Raw genomic sequence first — 18,016 nt, 5'->3', positions numbered from 1 at the left:
ATCTTTATCTTTATCTTTATCTTTATCTTTATCTTTATCTCTATCTATAGAAATCATAGTTTTAGAATTATTTTTCCCATTTGCTGTCTAATTCCCAGCTAGTCGAAAAGTAGCTTGTTTTGCCTCGCTCAGCGCGCTTGGGACATTTGACGTGAATTGGCTCACATACAAAGAATATATTTATTTAAAATTTTTTAAATGACCTTTAATTTTTTATTTTTTATAACCAACTGCAAACTTTAATTATTACTAGAGTGCCAGTTACTGTTGAAATTCTACGGTTTTTCTAGTTTATAGGAGCCTTGGAGAGGTTTTCTAGCTTAGCACGTAGCAAAACTTATAAAGTACAACGTAAATTACCGGAAAATCTTTTGCTTTGGAACTACAACGTGACTAGAATTTTTTAAATCTGTGAACGTCTTTGGAGGAATTCGGCAGGACTTGGAATTGACCCGATACATTCCAGTTTATCGATAAATTTCAATGATTTGATACATAGCGATAGTTCGATGAATTTCAAAAACACTCAAATCCGATAACTCAACAAACTTCGATAACTCGAATAATTTCCTTAACTGTGAAATTCGAGGACTCGACAAATTTCGATAACTCAAAACTGTATACATCTTCGGATACATGATTTTGACATCTCCACATTTTTCGAAAGCTATCGAAAAATTTCGATAACTCGTTACACTCTGTTAACACCGTAAAATTCGATAAGCAGTGATAACTCGATAAACTTATATAAGCTTGAAACCTCCCCTTTGTCCTTAGAAAAGGAAAGTGTTTACATTTACCTTGGTCTTCATCTTTGTTTTTATCTTTCATATAAGTTCCTTTATCCTGTTCTTCATCTACATGGTTATTTATTCACCTAGATGAGGTGAGGTGTTATGTGATGCCAGGTAATGCGATGGATGTCATATCATGTAATTGTAATTTTTTTTGCTAATTTTTATACTTTAAATAAGATTTCTAGGTGAACAAAAAGATCAGAATAATAGCTAGAAATATAGATATTTAAGTACATATTATACATAGCACACAAAAGAAAGTGGTGTGTGCTTTTAACCAGACCCACGTACCGACATGTAATTCGACCCGCTGAACCCGAATCTGAGGTCCGTTTGGCCCTCAAAATCTCGGATAAATTGCGAAAAACCGAAGAAATTACAAAAATTCGCATAGTGTATAGTTTTAATAAAGCCTTCGGAGTAAATGACGTGAAAAACCGCAGCAGAAAAAAATTTCGACTTAGAATTTTTATACATCACTCATTTGCATACACATATTTATTTTGAAGTATATACAGTCAGGGTCAAAAATATGAATACCCTGACGTTTTGACGATTTTCTTCTTTTATATTTTCCATACCATTTTTTTTATTTTTTATTTTGTTATAAAAATATAATTCATTCTACAGCAAAAACCAGCAGATCCGATTTTTTTCTATTTCATACAGAACTCGGGAAAATTCAAGAAATACCAAAAAATTTTCAACTTTTCAATTCGATTTCTTAGAAAAATTTTGAGTGCGCAGTTTTTTAGCCAATTCAGTTTTAATATAATAAGGCGCAACTTTCAAGTCTCTAGAAATTACCGTTGATTTTTGTCAAGAGTGTTTTGCATTTTCTTCCATATAACGCATGAACAAAATCTACTTTTATATGGAAAAAAATGCGCAACAGCTTCGACAAAGAAAATTCTCAAAAATCCACGGTAATTTTTATAGACTTGAAACTTGCACCTTATTATACTAAAATTTAAAGGGCTACAAAACTGTTGCACATCCAGAACTTTTCTAGGAAATGGAATTGAAATGTTGAAAATTTTGATCACAATTTTTTGCTAGTTCTTTTCCCGAGTTATACATATATGAAATTGATAAAATTGATTCTGCCTGTTTTTGCTGTTGAACTAACAATATTTTTATAAACATTCGGTATGGAAAATATAAATAAAGAAACGTCTGTGTATTCATATTTTTGGCGCTGACTGTTGTGGATCTGTTTTTATTTTGACGTAGGATACGTCTTACGTTTCGATATGGAGGCTACGCTCAAATGTTGTAGTTGTAATTTTTAGAGCTTCACGAAAACTCTTATTGCACGAGAACTAGTAAAGCGATTTCAAAAAGAAAAGTGTGGCGACAGATAGATTTCTGTGAGTAACCGATTCGGTGTCTGTCGTAGAAACAACGGTAATTATTGTCTTATTTTGGGGTCAATTTTGAGCCTTTAACGTGCTCTAGCAACTTATGATTTGCAGATACAAATTTTATTTTTGGGATATAGGTTCTTTGGAGCAGTAGAAATATTATCGTGTACAAATTTTATATGAATTCAACAAAAATCGAGCATTTTAAGGCAAAGGATGGTTGAAAAAATTAGCAAATTTTTTTTAATTCCAAAATTCTCGAAAACCGCTCGAATGATTTTGTTTTTGTTTTCCTTTATCAATAATACAAGTTTTTTTTCTTTCGCTTGGTATATTTGGGAAGGATTGGTTGATATCTTCTAAATATGTTTATTTGATTCAAATATATGGGCGCAAATGATTTTCCATACAAAATCATACTCTGGCCGGCTGATGCGCCTTACATAGACCCGTTGGTCCTTTGTAGTGCCAGATGGAGGTCCGTTTTACTGCGATCTAAAGTAGTTGTCGTATAGGACGTCAACGCTTTTTGCGAAGTTCAAGAGTGCCTTAATATCCAGTTTTGAAGCCCCCTCTAGTCCTTTGAACTGGGAAGCTTCGAGATATCTAAGACGAGTTCTAGCTAAGGCCGGACAGAAATAGAGGAGGGTTCTAACGTCTCACTCATGCCTTCCTCTCTGCACTTCCTGCATGCGTCACTGCCACTAATGCCCATTCTGCTAGCGCGAGATGCCAGTAGGTTGTGGCCATCATTAGGCCGACAACTGTACTGCAATTGCCACGTGACCATGTAAGCAAGAAATGGGTGTTTCCTTTGCTGCTATTGCACATGATCTTGGTGGTTTTGCATGTAGCTAATGCGTTCCATCGCATCCTGATCCGGCACCCAGCTCTTTCGGAAATTTCATTATAGAACGCTTTTACTTTTTTATTTTACTTTTGTATTTCCTGTACTGGTTCGCTAGCAAGACGGATGGCACTGTTAGCAATCTCATCAGCTATTTCGTTGCCTATAATGCCCTTGTGGCCTGGAACCCAGTATATACATATGCAGCCGTTTACTCTCGGCCGCCGTGTCTACTGCTTCCCTGCTTCTAAGGACATTTTCTGACGCAATACGATGTGAGATTATAGCCTTAATCGCCACCTGGATATCGACATATATATTGCTATTTTTTAGCTTTCCCTACAGCTAATACTGCAGTACTCTGGAAAGGGTTGCTTGAGGTCTATCTCGGCGCAATAGACACCGGCGCCCACTCCATCAGCCATTTTTGATCCATCAGTGTAGATGTTATACGTTCCGCTGGCGGGTCGCGTGCTCATGCGCCATCCGCCCTCCTTAACCGTAGCTTCAAACCTTCATTCTCAGATGAAGCGTGGGGTATGTGGTCTATTTTGTCCCCCATCCCCCTACATATCGAGCTGTGCCCGAAGGTTCTTGCGGAGAATTCACCTAAGGCCATCAATCTCATGGCGGATTTCGCTGCAGTGCTCTCCACCGCGATGTCGATTGGTGGTAGGTCAAGTAGCCTTTCAAGTGCCGCCGTTGGAGTGGTCCTTAGCGCTCCTGTTATGCACAGTGCAGCGAGCTACTGTAATCGCTTCAATGGTTTTCTATACGAAATTTTTTTTGGCAGCGGTCCGCCATACCAGAGTGCCGTAGAGAATGATCGGCTTAACTACCGCTGTATAACACCAATGCATGAGGCCAGGGGATAGACCCCATGTGATACTCAGCATCCTTTTACATGCGTAAAGGGCACCACTGGCCTTTTTCACCCTTTGCTCTACATTTAGCTTCCACATCAGTTTTCTGTTCAAAATTACTCCCAGGTACTTGGTGTGATCCTTGATTGATAGCTCCACCCCGTTGAGCCTCGGGGGTTTCCACGCGGGGATTTTGTATCTTCTTGTGAACAGTATCGCATCCGTTTTGTCAGCATTTACCTCTAAGTTGGCTGTTGTCCGCCATCGATGTACGACCCTTAGAGCGCTTTCCATTACGTTACTGATGGTGTCTAGGAATTTCCCCGTAACAACTATAGCTATGTCGTCCGCATAGGCAATTAGTCTGGGTGATTTCCCTTCGAATTTTCCCAGTAGCTCATTCGCTACGAGTAGCCACAGAAGTGGTGACAGAACACCACCCTGAGGAGTTCCTCTACGCGCTAGTCTGAGCAGTCTGGCTTCGTTCCACTCCGCCTTAATCTTTCTGCAGCTCAGCAGGCTTTTTATCCATAGTAGGATGGCAGACTCTACCTGGGCTGCTTCTAGGCTTTCCACTATTGCCTCGTGGGAGACATTATTAAATGCCCCACTTATGTCCAGAAAGATACCTAGGGCATATTCTTTATGCTCCAGAGTTTTTTCTATTACCGCGGTTAGTGAGTGAAGTGCAGTCTCAGTGGATCTACCCTTCGTGTAGGCATGATTTGGTATGCTGGCCGACGGCAGCTTGTCCCTAATTTAGGCGTCCAGAATCTTTTCGAGCGTCTGTAGAAGGAATGAGCTTAGACTAATTGGTCCGTATTCTTTCGTATAGAGAGGATTTCCTTTGCCCGCCTTCGGTATGAATACGTCCCTCGCCTCTCTCCAAAGGACAGGCACATAGTTTAGCCTTAAACATCCCTCGTATATTATTTTCAAGTATGGTGCCAGCCCTGCGGAAATTTTTTGCATCATGGCTGGAAAGACACCGTCTGTACCTGGGGACTTAAACGGTTCGAAGCCATCGATTGCCCACTGTATTTTTTCTTCCGTTATGATGTCCGGGGGGACATTTTCCACGATATTGTAACCAAAATATATATATAATATAATATATAGTATATAAATATTATAACCAAACCATTTTCCAAAATATTATAATATCAGGATATAACCATAAGCGGGCTTTGGAAAGTTCCTACAAAAAAATCTAGTGCATAGGGCGACATCTACCTCTACGGTCGAGAGGTAGTTGTCGCCCTATGCACGACGCACTCTGCAGCGGAAATGGACGAGACGCCATTTCCTTAAATCAGCGTTGGGCAGAGAGAGCTATTACTCTGCTCGCGCTTATACAAAATGTATATAAAGCTGAAAAGAGCTTTGCCCGCGAGCAAGGCAGTGCCTATCAGTATTTTAAATGAAATTAATAGGTGCTCGTATGCATGTACATCGGAGATGGGCATCGCCTTGCCCGCGGTTAAAGCTCTTTTAAGCTTTCTATGTATTTTGTATAGAGCACTGATAGGCATTGCCTTGCCCGCGGGCAAAGCTCTCTTAAGCTTTCTATACATTTTGTATAGGCACGAGCAGAGTAAAAGCTCTCTCTGCCCTTCGCTGGTATAGAGGCGTTCAGTGTAAAAGCTCTCTCTGCCCTTTGCTGATATACATACATATGCATAGGCATGTGTGTGCATCAGTCTATTAATATCGTTGAATTATTTTAATATCTATTGAAAAATTTTATAGAGACAAGACTAACAAGTAGAAAATAAATAAAATAAAAATCTTTTTAGTATGCGTGGTTTTATAAATGGACTAAAAAGTAATTTATGATTATTAAGTTTTAGCAAAACTCATTATAAACAATTTATGAGATTGAAAATGAAAAGCGTGGGGCGCAGCATGTATGTAATACTCCTATATTGGCAGTAAGAGCTAGTACCATCCGAAAACATTCCAGTACAGATATATCAATAAAACCGCACAAAAGAAAAGGAACATATCGCTAGCTTAGAAAGAAAAGTTGCTAAGTCCCATTTTAAAAATTTTACAGGACAGGAGAGGAAAAAATCTTCCTATAGCCATTTTCTTTAACTATTTCGCAAGACTTTAAATCAAACATTTTGCGCGTTTAAAGCAAAGCAAAACTCCATAAGAATCAGAAGGATTCGATATTTATTAAAAGATGTCGTATTATTTTGGCCTTATCGGATTTGTGGTGCTTCTTTTGGAATTAGCAAATTTTCCCTTTATTGCTTATGAAGAGGAAAAAATAAAACAAGTACCTTTATAATTTTCGAAACGATGCGTATTCAATTTCTCTAGCCTCCTATATCAAAATATGAGTTTTCATAAAAAGTGGACTTAGCAACTTTTCACTCTAAGCTAGCGATATACGTTTATAAATAAATAGGGCTCGGAATCTCATGCAAATGCATGTTTCTACTGGACATGTTCAAATCGAAATGGTTATGTTATCTTTACGAATCATGAAATTTCCTTTAAAATGGCATTCAATCGTTAGTGCATATTATATATATATATATATATATATTTTTTTTTTTTAAACCAAATGCTAGCGGTTTTTGCATATTTTAGCTTTTTTTGATTTACAACCATTTAAATTTAGTGCGAAATCCCTTGCCAAAAAAAAAATACCTGTAATTTTGTCTTAAATATTCATATGAATATCTTCTCGGATAGCCAAGCAGCCATTGAGGTACTCTCTTCTACCTATGTTAGATTTGAACTAGTGGAAGACTGTAGGAGAGAACTGGCCTATATCTCTGATCAATACGAAATTACCCTAATATGAGGCTGAATGAACTAGCAAGGTGCGGCTCCGCACTGAATGTGTCCCACGCGGTGGACACGGGCGCTTCGCTCAGGGAGATAAAAGCAACAATTACCGAAATTTATCACTCGAAGGCTAAGCAGAGGTGGAACCGTAGAGGATAGTACAGGATTACCGGACAGTCCGTTGGTGTAGTAGTTGCGATGACTCCGGCTCAAGAGAGAGAGTCTAAACTTCCTGTGCGAGTGTCCAGCCTTTGCAAGGATGAGGCTGAATACACTCTGCAGGCCATTCCTGCAGAATGCTTTAGAGTGAAACTACGTCTCTCTGTATGACGTACTGAAATTCATTAAAGCCGCCAAATGGCTGTAGGTTGTACGAGTTGTGGAATCAAAATGGCAAACTTACCCCCGTTTCGGAAATGTAGCAAACCAAAGCATCAGTCTCGTTTACTTCTGAACTATAATTGCTGAAAAGCCAATTTGTGCAAATAAGTTCCAATTCGGCATCTAAACGCGTTTGCGCATATTGCACATTTCCATCAATTATAGTTTAGAAATTAAAGATACTAATGCTTTGGTTTGCTGCATTTCCGGATAGCCGCTTACTAATAGCTTGTTACCACTTAAATCAACCAAACATCCATCTGAACCACTATTAAACTGTCGATGTTTTTATATCCACAAGATTGTGACTGTCAGCTAAATTATAAACTAATTTTGTGCATAAATATGTATTGTATTTTAAAGTTAATTGTTCTCTTTATTTTCTTGTTAAAATACGTTTGCTATTTATTTTTGTACCGGAAATAAAATATTAGGAAAATATTTTTAATTGCATATTTTACTTGTTTGTAGCGCATATTTTTTAATTTTGAATGCATATTATTTGCCGATATTTTCGATTTTTTAGTGCATGAGATTCCGAGCCCTATAAATAAACACCCTGCAGTGAAACGCCAAACTAGTCAGGAAAAATACTAGTTTGCAACTAGAATCTTCTGACTGAAACCGAACTAGGTCGAAAATGACCAGACTTGTACCAAGTACAAAACGATTTATGTATTTTATTTGACTTCGACAGTTGAATACAATAGAGTACACAAAATATTATAACTTTTATTTGGGTATATTGTAAACCGTTAAAGCGATTACGTACTCGTAATTATACCATACTTGTTAAATAATGATTAATATTCATAATGGTTATTAATTAAAGCATGTTTTTTTGAATAACCGTTTAATGGTCAAATACCGATATGCTAACCTTTTTAATGATTAATAATTACTTGAACAAAATTTTTAAATTAATTCGTTAATTTTAATGACATCATTATTTTGTTTTTTTTTGAAAGTTTTCAATGATTTTTGACTCTTTTTAATTACAAATTAATATATTTATTTGATTAATTTTAATTATCAAACAACAAGCCAAAGTATAGACAAAAATTAGGAATATTTATTACCTGCTTGAATTATTTATTTACTTTATTCTTATCCAAATCTCAAATTTTAAACGTTAATTATTACTTTAAAAAAATTTTAAAACGAAAGAACTGAAATGTGCAAAGTTAACGAATTTAATTTATTTTAATGAAAACTTTTATTTTTATTTTAGTTCACTCAAAATGAATTAAAGTATTCGTTTTATTTTTAACTAAAATTTTTTGTTTTCCATATTATTAAAAAAAGATAAATATATAGTATTTATTGTACCTGAAAGTTTTACTTTTAATATCATTTAATGGAAAATGCCTTTAAATTTATGTTCGAATGTTTGAAATATTTATGTATTTATTTTTCCTTTTAATTAATACTCAAACAATTTTACACTAATTATGGGCAAATCTAAGGCTGCTAAATAAAAATGTGTAATATTTTAAAGTGTACTTAATCAAAAGTCTTTCATTGTATATTCATGAATTCTTGACTTAAATGACTTGCAAAGTAGGGGTTTTGGTCCATAATTGGAGTAGTATTTTTCTGTCTGTTTTGAGCTAGTATGAGACTGGTATATTTCTGACCGAAATCTTGTAGGACATCCCCATGTTAAAAATACCAGTTGACTGCGTAGAAAAAAGATAGTTGGCTGACTAGTTGGGCATGCGGTTCATACTAGTTGTGAGGTAGTTTACAACTAGTACATTTGACTACAGGGCATATACACAACTCATACACAAAAACGGCACTCATGTATAATGTGACCAACCGTACTTCTTTCGGAAGTACAGTACTTATTTTTTCGCTCTTGCACTTCGTACTTCGAAGTACAGTCAAATGTATTTGTTTGCAATATTTTGTACTTCAGGAGGGAGATTCTGTAACCAGTTAGCGACAATTTTCGGATCGCTAACGCACTTTTTGACGCATGATATAAATGTTTTTGCGTCAAAAAGTGTGATAGCATTTCGAAAATCGTCGCTAACTGGTTATAGAATCTCTCCCCAGGTCCTGTACTTCTCCGATCTTCTGGACGATCGTCACATGGCCTAGGCGATAAATTCGTTCAAACCATTAAAGTCGCCGGAGACCGACCTACGTAGCTAAAAAGGGCTCTGATGGTGTCGTGTAATTGTTTGGATCCTATTTGTAAGAACTGCGTGATNATGGCCTAGGCGATAAATTCGTTCAAACCATTAAAGTCGCCGGAGACCGATGGCATCATACCTACGTAGCTGAAAAGGGCTCTGAAGGTGTCGTGTAATTGTTTGGATCCTATTTGTACGAACTGCGTGAGAATCGGGTACATCGAAAGGCTTGGAGGGTAGTCAGTGGTGCGTTCATCTCAAAGGCAGAAAAAGTCTCTCATGTTTCTTTCACCTAGGGGTTTTAGGCCTATCAGTAAAGTATTGGTAAAGTGGTCAGAGGAAGCCTTTACGCATGAAAATTATGCAGTAGGGGCCTTCTTCGATATCGAGAGGGCCTTCAACAATGCTACTTCAGAGGCAATAGTCAAGTACATTCATAATATGGGAATGAAACCAACCTAATAAGGCTTATCTACAGCTTACTTCGTGACAGAGCTATCACGGCGGAGTGAGGGAGCGTCTGCACTCAGTGCAGAGTCAATAGGAGCACTCCACAAGGTGGTGTTCTCTCTCCTCTGCTCTGAATTGCAGTTAAAAACGACCTTCTATAGGAACCGGAAAAAGAGGGCTGTCGGATGATCGCCTATGTAGATGATGTGGAACTTTTGGTTGAGGGCCGATTTCTATACAACCTTTTTGATCTGGCTTAAGGTTACATGAACCAGGTAACTAAGTGGGCGATCAACGGTGGCTGTCATGGAAACCTAACATTGGGGAAAGGTGTCGGTGTCCTTGTACTGCTGTAGGGGAGCTATCGGTAAAAGGTGGGGTCTCTCGCCCAAATTAATTCATTAGCTCTAGGGTACCAGATTTAAGCCTATATTGTTCTAAGGAGCCCTTGTGGTGGAGCTCACTAGAGAAGGCTGCGCTTGTAATTAGCGGAGCATTAGGAACCACATCTACACTGANTTTTGATCTGGCTTAAGGTTACATGAACCAGGTAACTAAGTGGGCGATCAACAGTGGCTGTCATGGAAACCTAACATTGGGGAAAGGTGTCGGTTNGCAATAGTCAAGTACATTCATAATATGGGAATGAAACCAACCTAATAAGGCTTATCTACAGCTTACTTCGTGACAGAGCTATCACGGCGGAGTGAGGGAGCGTCTGCACTCAGTGCAGAGTCAATAGGAGCACTCCACAAGGTGGTGTTCTCTCTCCTCTGCTCTGAATTGCAGTTAAAAACGACCTTCTATAGGAACCGGAAAAAGAGGGCTGTCGGATGATCGCCTATGTAGATGATGTGGAACTTTTGGTTGAGGGCCGATTTCTATACAACCTTTTTGATCTGGCTTAAGGTTACATGAACCAGGTAACTAAGTGGGCGATCAACGGTGGCTGTCATGGAAACCTAACATTGGNAGAGGAAGCCTTTACGCATGAAAATTATGCAGTAGGGGCCTTCTTCGATATCGAGAGGGCCTTCAACAATGCTACTTCAGAGGCAGTAGTCAAGTACATTCATAATATGGGAATGAAACCAACCTAATAAGGCTTATCTACAGCTTACTTCGTGACAGAGCTATCACGGCGGAGTGAGGGAGCGTCTGCACTCAGTGCAGAGTCAATAGGAGCACTCCACAAGGTGGTGTTCTCTCTCCTCTGCTCTGAATTGCAGTTAAAAACGACCTTCTATAGGAACCGGAAAAAGAGGGCTGTCGGATGATCGCCTATGTAGATGATGTGGAACTTTTGGTTGAGGGCCGATTTCTATACAACCTTTTTGATCTGGCTTAAGGTTACATGAACCAGGTAACTAAGTGGGCGATCAACAGTGGCTGTCATGGAAACCTAACATTGGGGAAAGGTGTCGGTTTCCTTGTACTGCTGTAGGGGAGCTATCGGTAAAAGGTGGGGTCTCTCGCCCAAATTAATTCATTAGCTCTAGGGTACCTGATTTAAGCCTATATTGTTCTAAGGAGCCCTTGTGGTGGAGCTCACTAGAGAAGGCTGCACTTGTAATTAGCGGAGCATTAGGAACCACATCTACACTGACGCTTAACATACATATGTTGAACATGGCGCCTGTGGATATTGCAGACAGAATTGTCGCAGCACGAACTGCTATTCGGCTAAGGAAAACTGGGGCCTTTTGTGACATAAAAGATGGAAAAGAAGACATTTTTCTGCTGCAACAAATGTTTTTATAGGGCATTTTAAAGCACATAACCTCTCAAGGGCTTGTGATGAAGGTTCTGACAGGCCATTGTGCGACTGGTATTTGATNTCGCAGCACGAACTGCTATTCGGCTAAGGAAAACTGGGGCCTTTTGTGACATAAAAGATGGAAAAGAAGACATTTTTCTGCTGCAACAAATGTTTTTATAGGGCATTTTAAAGCACATTACCTCTCAAGGGCTTGTGATGAAGGTTCTGACAGGCCGTTGTGCGACTGGTATTTGAAGCGGTGAGATTAGGAATTTCGACTTATCCGTTTGTATCAGCTGTCAAGAGGAAGATGAAGTGGAATCATATCCACACTTTCTTTTGGACAGTCCAACCTTCGCGAGGCTCAGGGATCGAAATTAGCCGCATTCGAAATTTNATCGAAATTAGCCGCATTCGAAATTTCGTAATCGGCTCGCGGCGTTACTTAACCCAACCTAAGCTGTACTTCTTTGAGCTATGAAATAGTTGGCCACATTACTCATGTACACAATACATACCAGGGATGTTGTGAATATTTGCACTCACATTCCTTATGCGAATGATTCGCATTATTTTACACGCATACGACATACGAGAAGCTAGCAAGTAATTTTTAGCAAAAAAAAAACCGACTTAAAAAAAATATATATATATCTATATATTTCATGATCCAATGATCGGATCTAAACCAATTTAGTATGGGACCACCTCTGAGACACTACCTTTCCGTTGCAAAAATTATTGAAATCGGTTGACGTTGTGCAAAGTTATGCGGTAACATACATAAAAAAAAAATATTCCGACGAACTGATAACCTGCCTCCATTTTTGGAAGTCGGTTAAACAAAGATAGCTATGTAAAAGCACTGTTTCAAAACTCGCTATATTAAGTTTTTATATATAAAATTTCCACAAACTGCCCCACTGCGATATTGTTTTTTAATGTTATTCGGCTCTTGTTTATCCAAATTTTCAGATAATACAGAGAAATATACAATTTGGGTGTTACTTGTTACGCTATTTGTGCAATATTAAAAAAAATTCAACAAACTTTCGTACAATTTTCGAACTTTTAAAAATTCTAAAAAATCAATCGACATTTTTAGCGATTTAAAACGTGTACTTTATTCTAGTAGAATTCAATGGGCTACAAAACTGCATACTCAGAATTTAATTAAAAAACTCGAAATTTTCAAGAAAATTTGTAGAATTTTTTTCTTAATTGCATAAATTTTTAAGGCAGTGTCACTCGATTGGTATATGTACAGATTTGTAAATTTTTATATTAGGCTATTGGTAAAAAAATGGGACAATTTTTTTTTTGTAGTTAAAAGATTGGTACAATACAGCGATGTTCTATTGAAAAATTTCAATGAATTAATTTTCGTGATTGGGATAGTTGAAACAATTGGAATACGATTTACACAAAATTTTGGCAAATACCCAATCGTGTGATACTGCCTTTAAACTTGTATTTATACGGATGTTGGTAAAGAACGAACTACAAAAAACTAACCGAAATTAAATAACAACAAAAATTATATTTTAAAACTTGTCAAAATTTGGTGCGGCAATAATTTTCTCGACTACTGTAGCACTACTGTGCCACTCATATTTGACCTATTCAACCCTGTCATTATGCATTTTTTTAATCAGTATTTTTTTTTTATCAAAATATGTTGAAATAAAAGTGAAACTAAAAAAATGTTTGCCATCAAATGAACAGCTGTCAGATGAAGGCAGTTTTTGATGTCAGTGATTTCGACCTAATGAAAACCAGCCTTTACTATCGTAATTTTTGGTTTTTCTCTACCGATACCACCTTGTTTGAAGTCGCCGTGGGCAGTAGTTTGCAGAAATTATTTTACTAAAAATGTTTCTTTTTCTTGTGGGTAATTTACGTGGAATTTGAACATTTTTATTTAGATTTCTTTCTGGGTAATTAAACGAATTGAAAACGGCAACGCTGGTTCACATTTTGGGGTGTTTATATTTTACGGTGTTCACATTATCGCGCGTGCACTGTATGCCCGTTCCATTATTTCTTGAGGAAAGAGTAAGGCAACAAGCTGTGAAGTATCAGATGTCAAAAATCCCTTGACACACACACGAAATAATTGCAATTTTTTATTTGAGAGCTGCATACTGGCCTTTAGCCGTAATTAGTTTTGGCCAGAAAAATAGGCATTTATACCATAGTGCATATTTAAAATCAGCCTTAACAACAATCACCAATTCCAAAATATAAAACGTCCTGAAATTAATGGGCACTTTGCATTAACTACGAATGAGTTATTCAAACCTGCCAATAGGCGTTGAAATCATGTGTATAGCCTTTAATTAGGTAATTTTTATTTTATTTTTTATGTTACGTTAATAAAGTTTTATTTATGTACTTACAGATATGTACTCAACACATACCTCTTCAAATTACTCACCATCAGTGTCAGACGGCACCTTAACGCCAAATTCATTACAACAGCAAGAACATGGCATGCCATATCCTTCACATATCCAAGCCTCGAAATATTATCAGCAACAACATAATGAGGGAGATGCGAAGCAAAGTCAAATTTTAAAGAACACAGTGCATGGTAGCAAAGTTGGAAGTATTGAAGATAACGAGGAGGCTGCTAATGGAGATGTTAAAACATCAGGAAGAAATTCAGCAGAGCGGATACAATCAGAGAAGCTAGAAGGCAATGCCAATTTGGAGTTGCAACACAAGCGACACACCCGCCTTCATCGCCAACACGTTTACCTCCATGCAGAGTATCACAGCTCTAAGATAGTTACAAAACTGCGAAAAATTGAAAGAGTCGCTGCAAAGTTTGACAAGTTGACAAGCGATGGCATTAAGGGCACCAACGTTGATGGCTCTTATCAGTGTCAGTTCTGTGATAAATCATTTCCTCGACTTGGTTATTTAAAAAAACACGAGCAGGTGAGACAATAAAGAATGCTTTTTAAAATCTACATACTAATAAGCTAACATAAATTTTGTCTCCGTTCGTTTGGCGATTCTACCAAACTGATTTAAAAACCAAGAAAACCATTGGAAAAGTAATTTTCTGTAGATGAGAAGAGTTTTTCTGGTTTCAAAATTTATTGAAAAATACGGTCCGTATTTGTGTGTGGTTGTTGTTGCAACCTGGTCAATTTGAGCTTTTTTCCCACTTTGTTTTACTTTGTATTTAAAAAAGAAAACTTTGTAATAAATGTGATCATGAAGAAATAAATGATAACGATTAAGACATAAAAGTGAAGACAAAATTGGAGATCATCGAGTTATCCATGCTTGGTGAGTTATCGTAACGTAGCGAATTATTCAAATTGATCAATCTCTTATGGAGTTAATAGACACAAACTTTGTTGTAGAAATTTACGGATAGTTATCGAGCTACACAAATTTATGGGATTATCGAAATTCGCCAAGTTAATGAAATTTATCAAGTTATCGATATTTATTGAATTATCCTTATTTATAGAGTTAACGAAATTTATCAAACTATCTTAATGCACCGAGTACTTTGAACTTACGAGATATCGGTATTTATTGATATACCAATTTAACAAAACGTAGTTTTTGGAATTTTCAAAATATGTCAGGTTATCGACATTTCAAGGTCATATAAGTTTATCGAATAATCACTGTTTATCGAATTTTATCGTTTTACCAGAGAGCATGGGCGTAGCCAGAACGAAATTTAGGGGGGAAGGGGGCAATTAAAAAAAAAAATTTCAAAACCAAAAACTTACTAACTAAAAATTTTTTTATTAAAGCTTAAAATTATTGTAACCAATACAGGTAAATATGTTGTACAAAAACACATATACGGAAGTTCACAAAAGTTGATTCGTCGATTTAAATAGTTAAATTTTTACTGCGCATGTTTATTTTACGAGGAGGAATAATCGAAAGCCTAAAGCTGGTGCCAGATAAAACTTTGTAGCTTTGCGTGACATTTATAACTTTGCCACCAAAGCGCCAGACGCAAAAAGTATGCCACAATGAATTTTGTACTGCTTTTTTACTCGTCAAAATTGTTTAAGTAAGTTTTATGTTTCTGCATGAAAACTCGAATTTGGACGAAACAAAATAAATACTAAACCGGCTGATTGTCAAAGCGCACAAAAAGATGGGCGTTAGCCAACTTTTCGCTACGCGCTGCAGCTTCAACGATCTATGAGGCACGCCTTGTGCATTTTCATACAATTCATCTTATCTGTCAAAGCGAATCTGTCACGTAAAGCGAAGCAAAAGTTTTATATGGCATCAGCTTAATCCCGTCAGTGTGAGACTTTAACCCAAATTAAACTTCCTACCGTCATGTACCGTTCAGCTTCCGGTACCACCGTCAAGGATTTCGTCGGGATTATAACACTATGTGACTGATAAGGTTATAGATCTATTCTCTTCTTCTTCTTCTTATTTGGTGTTGTAACCGCCAAAGCGATTTTGGCCGCGTTCAGCAAAGATCGCCAGTCGTTTCTCTTCTGTGCCAACTGACGCCAATTAGAAATGCCAAATGAAGCCAGAATACTTTCAGAGCTGGAGCGTCGCTGTCCATTCGAATGGCATGGCCAAGCCAGCGGAGCCACTCTATTTTAATTCGCGGCACTATGTCCATGTCGCTGTAAAGCTAATACAGCTCATCGTTCCATCGTCTGCGGTACTCGCCGTCGCCAACGCGTAAAGGCCCGTAAATCTTCCGCAAAATCTTTCTCTCGAACAACCACAGAGCCACCTCCTCGGATGTTGCCATTGTGCATGCTTCTGCGCCATAAACCAGCATGGGCATGATGACTGACTTAAAGAGTGTGGTTTTCGTACGCCGTTAGAGGGCTTTACTCCTGAATTGCCTACTCAGTCCAAAGTAGTTCTTGTTGGCAAAAGTGATTCTGCGTTGGATTTCAATGCTGACATTATTATCGGTATTTATGCTGTTTCCCAAGTAAACGAAATTCTCTACTCTTTCGAAATTATAACTGTACAGTGACGTGGGTGCCAAGGCGCGAATGTGCCCATTGTTTGTTTGATGACAGGAGATACTTCGTCCTGTTCCTCGTTTACCACCACACCCATTCGCTTTGCTTCCTTGTCCAACTTGGAAAAGGCAGAACAGACTTAAGTAAATTGTTCCTGAGCGGTTCAGTTCTGCAGCTCTTATTATCTTCTCCAACATCAGATTAAAGAAGTCACATGAAACGGAGTCGCCCTGTCTGAAACCCCGTTTGGTGGCGAACGGCTCGGAGAGGTCTTTCCCAATTCTAGCAGAGCTGGTGGTATTACTCAACGTCATTCTACACAGCCGTATGAGTTTTGAGGGGACGCCAAATTCAGACATAGCGGCGTATAGGCAACTCCTTTTACTGGCTAACCAGAATGTAGTACCACAGCCGCAAGCTATTTCGCTAGCTACATCAGTAATAATACACCACAGCTACAGGTACATATTGTGGGCAGTTCAGAGCATTTAGAATACTTTAACTTTTGACAGCTCTTGCTACATACCACAGCCTCACCCTTCTGGTTAGCCAATTAGTGCTATCGAAAGCGGCTTTAAAGTCGACAAATGGCTGGTGAGTGTCGATCCCTTTCTCTCGAGTCCTTTCCAAGATTTGGCATATTGTGAATACCTGGTCTATGGTGGATTTGCCAGGTCTAAAGTCACACTGATAAGGTCCAATCAGTTCATTGACGATGGTATTCAGTCTTTCACACAATACATTCGATAAGACTTTGTAACCTATGCTTAGAAGGCTGATCCCGCGGTAGTTGGCACGCATGGCGGGGTCGCCTTTCTTGTGGATTGGACAGAGCGCACTTGAATTCCAGTAGTCGGGCATGCACGTTACTAGCTCCTTGACATCTTAATTGAATAGCTCAGCTGACAGGCCATCAGCTTAATCAGCTTTGTTACTTTTCAGCAGCATAATCGCTATTCGTACCTCGTCATAGTCAGGCGCCGGTCGATCAGCCTCAGCACGCCGTTTCTATGCGGAGGCTGAATTTTCCGACACTGGTGCCAAAGATCCCTTCGTTGCCCACCTTGGAATTTAAATCACCAAGCACGATCTTTATACCTGTCGGGGGCAGCGCTAATATGTACGCTCTAAGCTAAGAGATCCTTGGATGCCTCGTCCTTCTCTTCTATCGGGGCATTGGCACATATGAGCGAGATGTTGAAGAACTCGCTTTGTTGCGGATTGTGGCTAGACGTTCGTCCACTAGAGTGAACGCCGGTCTCTCTCCCACCACAAATCCAACATCGACTTGCGCTCCTTTACGTGGAATCTGTAGTAGACGTCGCAAGGCTGCACGCTTACCTTCCTCGCTCCGTCGTTTCGGATATTACAGGTGCATACACTCAAATCATAGTCCTTCCTATGTTTGGCGTGGTCGTCATAAAAAGGGGGTATAATCCGAGGCATGTATTTTTTTTTGCATTGGGCAGGGTTTTAACATGGCGGGACCCAAACCCAGCGCACGGGGTGTTAAGCTATCCCACTTTAGCTCACTCCCAAACTAGTGTTCGGTCGCTACCCAGAGGATTCATGGATCTAAATATCCGGAAGTTGTGAGCTGAGATTTTAACCGTATGCACACGAA

At 38.5% G+C, this 18,016-nt stretch overlaps 1 protein-coding gene across 1 annotated transcript in view; it reads left to right on the top strand.

Moving 5' to 3' along the window:
* The window catches only part of L (zinc finger protein Lobe), an 83,101-nt gene that overhangs the window by 46,479 nt on the left and 18,606 nt on the right, over positions 1 to 18,016 (top strand). Inside the window, exon 2 of the mRNA XM_017614591.1 lies at positions 13,806 to 14,347. Coding sequence (XP_017470080.1) covers positions 13,806 to 14,347 — 542 coding nt within the window. The remainder of the gene's footprint in view (positions 1 to 13,805; positions 14,348 to 18,016) is intronic.

This window comes from Rhagoletis zephyria, unplaced genomic scaffold, assembly GCF_001687245.7.
Source record: "Rhagoletis zephyria isolate East Lansing unplaced genomic scaffold, Rhagoletis_zephyria_1.1 Rzeph_scaffold_00860, whole genome shotgun sequence".
NCBI classification, from domain to species: Eukaryota; Metazoa; Arthropoda; class Insecta; order Diptera; family Tephritidae; genus Rhagoletis; species Rhagoletis zephyria.
This window is presented reverse-complemented; position numbering and strand designations above follow the sequence as displayed.